The 6,966-nt window shown below is 36.4% G+C and overlaps 1 protein-coding gene across 1 annotated transcript in view; it reads right to left on the bottom strand.

The window, feature by feature from the left end:
• LOC107562199 (dehydrogenase/reductase SDR family member 11) overlaps positions 1-6,966 on the bottom strand; it is a 30,959-nt gene that overhangs the window by 6,923 nt on the left and 17,070 nt on the right. The window contains exon 2 of the mRNA XM_016246791.1: positions 839-1,048. Within this exon, the coding sequence (XP_016102277.1) occupies positions 839-1,048 (210 nt within the window). The remainder of the gene's footprint in view (positions 1-838; positions 1,049-6,966) is intronic.

Below are 6,966 nucleotides of genomic sequence, written 5' to 3' on the forward strand. Positions count from 1 at the left end.
GCAATATTAGGATAGCAACTCTGCATTGCAAGTCACCTGTGACTTTTGTGCGAGTATATGACACACAGATCAGTCAGCGCTGACGCAGTAATGCATGAGGCTATCAACGCAAAGGCCCTGGGTTCGAATCCCAGGGAATGCATGAACTGATAAAATGTGTACCTTGAATAGAAGTAAAAGCAATGTAAATGCAAGTAAAAGCAATGCAGAGCAAATACAATTTAAAATATAAATTATTATTTTTTCTATGAATGAAGGTTCCAGATATCAGTGCAAGAATCAAACTCACTCAGAATGCAATGCAACTGTTAGTTGGTGCATCAACATTTACATTCATGCATTTGACAGACAAGACGACTTATATTTTTACACTTTATCACTTCATGCATTCCCTAGGAATCGAACCCATGAGCTTGGCATTGCAGACCCACACTGCACGGGTAACAGCTGCTGCAGCTTAAGTTGCTGTTCAGTTAGGGAAAGTGGTTTTGACTCGAGTGAGAGCAGAACTGCAGTAAACAAATAAATGACGTGCTGTTTGAGTGCCTACAGCGCTTCATTTAACTGCACTTGATGAAGTGTTGAAAAAAGCGAGTTGAAGAGGTGAGTGCAAATTAAAAATGCAAAAATTATGGATAAAAGTGTGACCCCTCCATGGCTGTTTTAAAACGTAGGCGATGCAATGACTGCTCGAAAAAGTAAGCAGCAATATTAGGATAGCAACTCTGCATTGCAAGTCACCTGTGACTTTTGTGCGAGTATATGACACACAGATCAGTCAGTCGGGATGCTGCCTATATAGACAGCAAAAGTAATGATGTGTGTGTTTTTAACTTACATCGATCATATTCCTCCAGCCCTCTGTCCTTCCGCTCAGCAGCGGCTCATTGTGAGCCAGGCCGGCGTTGTTGATGCACACGTCCACTCCCTGATGCAACGTCTTAATGGCTGAAAACATGGACAGAATCTCTTCCTCGTTGCACAGATCACACTTATACGGGATCAGAGTGCCGCTGTATCCCGCGCTCTGACACTCGGCTGCCAGCTTCTGCAAGGACCAGAACAGAAAAGGTTTGAAAACAGTGACCTTTCAGTGTCTTCTGAAACGGACGACGAGACTGACAGCTGTCTGAGATCATAAGAAGAACGCTGTTTGATGCATTATTGCTGCTAATAGATTTTAGGTCAAATGTGACACGAGGAACACTAAGGTTTTTTCGCTTATTACCAAAACTGCATTTATTTGCTTAAAAATACAATAAAAACAGTAATACTGGGAAATATTATTACAATTTCAAATAACTGTTTTCTATGTGAATATATTTTAAAATATAATTTATTCCTGTTATGCGCAGCTGTATTTTCAGCATCATTACGCCAGTCTTCAGTGTCACATGATCCTTCAGAAATCATTCTAATATGCTGATTTGATGAATGAAAAATTCAATAGAAATCTGCTGAAACATTATAAATGTCTTTACTGTCACGTTTTCTGAATAAAAGTATATATTTGAAATAAATAAAAAATATTTTTTTAATATTCATATTAAATATTTATATTTATATTTATTTTATAAATATTATACACATTTTTTAATGCTATACATATGAACTAAATATGAACTAAATATGATCAAATATTATTTATTTATTTATTTACTTAAGAAATTTATATATTTATTTAGCATATATATATATATATATATATATATATATATATATATAAAAAAATAAAAATGACTCTTGCTTTAGTTTTAGAGACTAATTATATAAATGTCCCTAAAACTAATGACTTGGATCTTCTCTCCACTATAATTACAAGAACAATAATGTTGCTAAACTAGTCATTTTTGAGAAAACAAGAAATTATTGTATTCTATTCCCATACGGTGGATAGCAATTACAAAAACCATTATCATGATTGCAGCATTTCCCTCATTTAACACAACCATCCTCACCGTGTCACCATGGCAACAGAAAAGCACGGCTAAAGGTGAAATTACTTCCACAACTGAAAATGCATAATCAAAATTAATTACTAGTATTTTATTTTTGATGGGCAGAAATTCTGAATCACAAAATCTGTCAACTAATAATAAGAAAATAAACTTTTTTCCTCCATTTATCTATTTTCTATTTTTAAACGCATTCAATCGGTACTCTTTGCATCTAAAATCCCTAAGTGGATAAAACACAGACATTGATGGACGACGGGACGTGTGCAGTCTCTCTCACACACACACACGCGGGTCTATAAACGGGTAAAGCATTGATGGGCTTTCACTTTCTTTTCATCAATAGAGCTGACAAAAAGCTCAAGTCGACTCATTTACACTCGCATGCACAACACATACGGCTCTGTTCCAAAACCCGCTGAGCTGCCTTAGTAGTGCACTTAAAATTCTGCTTAGTGAGGATGTTCACTAGGTTTTGGTAGAGACAGACAGTCCTGTATGGGCTCTTCAGGTCTCTGGTTTAATGTAGTTCAGTACATTAAAATATATATATATATATATATACACACAGCATTACTGCTAGTCTGCCAAAGTATTTTAAGTCATTTGTCTGGAGTCATTCTTTCTCACCAGTGAGTCAACTGAGCTCGTGGCTGCTTGGATCTTTTTGGGGGGGACATACTTAGCTTGTGATTGGCTCACGTCCATCCCCAAGGGGCAGATGGGACATAAGAGAGACGGGGCCCGGGACAGGGGCTGGGTTTGGCTCTCAGTAAGTGTGTCGTGTTTGTAGATGTACTGGATGAACCCTTGATGTCAAATCAGAGTAATGCAGCGTCGTTGGTGCTATAGCCAAAAAAAATATCCTGACCCATCTGAACATAAACTTTGAGAGGCGACAAAGCCAAAGGAGAAGATTTTTACGCCAACACCCTTAACATTAACGATCATCTGCACATTAATGACTGAATTAAATTATGTAATCGTAACATTTAAGTGACACATGCTAGTAAATACGTACTGTTTGCATAAAGTGCAACATGTGCTTATCTATTAACAATGTGATAAACAATGTGGTTTACTGTTTTATGACCCTTTAGGAGAAACTATGCATGAAAACATGAGTCAAAGTTAGATTAAATTAAAATGAACTACTTCTAAATATGCATTTAGCAAAATATGTATTTAAATATATTAACAATAAATATCTATTTAAAATATTTATAAATTAATAATCCCATTATTGTTTGCTATAAAGTGCAACATGTACATATCTGAAAACCTATATGAAAACATGTCAAATTTAATTTAAAATAAATTATTAAATTAACCGCTTTTTATATAATAGGTAAAAAACAGGTGGATGACATTAAACAATGAAATTTAAAAAAATAAAAATGTTTTTTAGTAAACAACAAACTAAACAAATCTAAAAAGTATATTATAATTTACAAATATTAATTAAGATTATAATATATTATTAAGCAATATATATTATTAACGCTCAAAATATCCATGTTTAGTCTCTCAGCACTGGCTAAAGGACGCACGAGTGAAATCAATGCCAACGCACTGCATTACAGAACAAAAGCACTGAGATTTCATTTAGACAGAGAAAGAGAGAGAGAGGATATAACAGGATGAGCTGCTCTCAAATTCACTTACTGTTCTTTTCTTTCGACCGCATGGAAATAGGTACAAGAGCAGGAAAAACCTGGTGTGAAGGAGAGATGTTTGGGGAATTCTGAGCTGTAAGTACACACACACACACACACACACACACACACACACACACACACAGACACACACAGAAAGCTAAATATATTATTAACACTCAAAATATCCACATTTAGTCTCTCAGCACTGGCTACAAGACACACAAGTGAAACCAATGCGACGCTCTGCATTAAAGAACAAAAGCACTGAGATTTCATTTAGACACAGAGAGAGAACATAACAGGATGAGCTGCTCTCAAATTCACTTACTGTTCTTTTCTTACGATCGTATGGAAATAGGTACAAGAGCAGGAAGAACCTGGTGTGAAGGAGGGACGTTTGGGGAATTCTGAACCATACACACACACACACACACACACACACACACGCCTTTCCTTCCTGATCCGTGTCTCCTTTCAACTGCAGCGAAGAGCAATTTGGCCTGTCACTGTATATTCACATCTTCATTAGTAAAGCTGCAGATCTGAGCCGCCCAATGAAACAGGAAGTGAACAAAAGAGCCAGAAACAGCTCAGACTTACAATAGCCACAACTAATTCAACCAGACACTCCTAACGAGGGATGTCAGACGCACCAGCACTGATGCCGTCAATACTCCATAAGTCCATACTGAAGTATACATCTACAGCACTAACAGCTATTTTAAATGGTAATATTTCACATAACTACAGTGTTTTTGATTAAATAAATGCACCCTTGGTGAGCATAAGTATGAAAGGTTGATTTCTCAGGATAAAAATAAAATGAAAAAGTACCTAAAAAAATAAAATAAAAGATATAAACCAAAGAAAAAAAGTCTGAATTGTGAGATAAAATGTCGCAATTATAATTTTTATTTTTAATCTGCGGCAGAAATGGGCTTTCATACATAAGGGGCTTCTTTCAAAAATATAAAACATCTTATTGATCTTTATATATGTATGTATGTATGCATGTGTGTGTGTGTGTGTGTGTTTTCTTCCCATTTAATTACTTTTACATTATTTACTTGATACTGTTGTTAAATCTACTGTAAAACACTTCAAGTACAGTACTTCAATTGCATCTTTGTTCTATGGTTTATTTAATTAGTTCTGTTGCTTGTAATTTATTTCTTATAATTTTGTTTAATATAATGAATATTAACTTGAATAATTACTTGGCAAAAATAAATGTCTTAAATTATATCATACAGTAACAGCTGACTATTATTAAATTATTAATATCAATTACCTTTTTAAATTATTGGTTTCTTAAATCATATTTTTAGATTATTTATATATACACACTGTGTGTTTGATGAGTCGGTGAAAGTTCACACTGTAAATGGATCACTAAAGGTCACACAGAGACGCTGCTGATTAGTCTCTCTCACACACACACACACACGCTCACACACGCACACACACGTACACACACGCACGCGCACACGCACACGCACACGCACACGCTCACACACACACGCACACACACACACACACACACACTTCCACCTGTGATAGATTACAACTGTCTAAAGGTTGGGCTGAATCGTTAATCAAAGTCATTAAAATGGGACTTGTTAAAATGAGTCAAACCCGCAGACGCCAGGAGGGTCACTAATGCTGGATCATCAGCGCTGATGGCCTGAGAGCTGTTGATTTAGTTATTCTGAGATCAGAGGACAGGATGGGTGCGGCCGTCAGGATCAGTGTTGTGTAACACCTGAACCAACCTGTGAGGCCAGATTTCATCCACCGGCTCCAACTGACACACATCTGCACAACAGTTTACTATAAACACACACACACACTACAGAGAACGGTGAAAATAGAAACTGCAGCAGCTGCAACCACTGGACCTGCTGATATCCCATAATGCCACAGGAGAGCTGAAGACTGTCAGAACTGAGAAGTTAAATGAAAAAAAAAACAGTGCTTATACTTGGGTAACACCTGAGATTTATGAAATAGTATTCAAAAAGTGCTCAATATACATCTCTCTCTCTCTCTCTCTCTCTCTCTATATATATATATATATGTGAGTGTGTATATACACACACACATCTAATATACTGTATATACACACACACACACACACACATATGCAATATTTTATATATATATACACAATATATATATGCGTGTGTGTGTGTGTGTGTGTGTGTGTGTATATAGAAGCATTTTTTTTGTTCTAGAAAGAAGTATCTTCTGCTCACCAAGGCTGCATTTATTTGATGACAAATACAGTAAAAATAGTAATGTCAGTATCCTTTGATGAAAAGAAAGTTCAAAAGAACAGCATTTATTTGAAATAAAAATCTTTTGTAACATTATAATTGTTGTAACCGTCACTTTTGATCAATTTAATGTATCCTTGCTAAATAAAAGTATTAACGTCTTTAAAAAAATATATTACTAACAGCTATTCAATAAACCCGCTAATAATCCATAATGAAAATGGACACAATTTCAATATGTCAGTTTCATTATTGATTAATCAGGTCTTTGAACAGAGAACCTTCATCTTTGACGTCACTTTGCTGCAGTAAAACTAATTATATGAAGCAAACACAGATGACAGAAGAAGCGTGAGCTGCAGTGAGGAGCATATCAGCACTTCTGTAAAATACACTGTATTAATGACAGTCACATTTCAAATACTTCATAGAGGGCACACATGCATGCCAATCAAACGAAGAGACAGTAATCAATCTAATTCATTTCTGCAAGGGAAAAAAAATCATGGTTTCAAATGAATGAACAGAAATAGTTCATTAATAGATAACCTGTAAGGAAAATAATAAAATAATTATATTTATAATTAATTTATAGATTTAATTTATTCATTTTTAGAATTAAAATTGCACATTGATTGAAGGAGATGATCTAATAAATGTTGATCATCTCCCTCCACCCTGAAAGTGTATGTTGCCGCCATTGCCGCACATCACGATGCAGTAGACGGTAAGTATGTGGGGAAGCACGACCTGGTCATCAGGTTTCTCAGAGGGGCAAGGAGGTTAAATCTTCCACGCCCTCACCGGTTACCCTCTTGGGATCTCCCCTCGGTCCTGACGGCCCTGAAGGAGGAGTCCTTCGAGCCTCTGCAGTCAGTAGAGCTTAAGGTTCTGTCATTAAAGACAGCGCTCCTCACCGCATTGGCCTCGGTCAAGAGGGTAGGGGACCTGCAGGCATTCTCGGTCGACGATTCGTGCCTAGAATTCGGAACGGGTAACTCTCACGTTGTCCTGAGACCCCGGCTCGGATATGTGCCCAAAATTCCCACCACGCCTTTCAGGGATCAGGTGGTGAAC

The sequence above is a fragment of the Sinocyclocheilus grahami genome, unplaced genomic scaffold (assembly GCF_001515645.1).
Source record: "Sinocyclocheilus grahami isolate Dianchi unplaced genomic scaffold, SAMN03320097.WGS_v1.1 scaffold811.1, whole genome shotgun sequence".
Taxonomy (NCBI): Eukaryota; Metazoa; Chordata; class Actinopteri; order Cypriniformes; family Cyprinidae; genus Sinocyclocheilus; species Sinocyclocheilus grahami.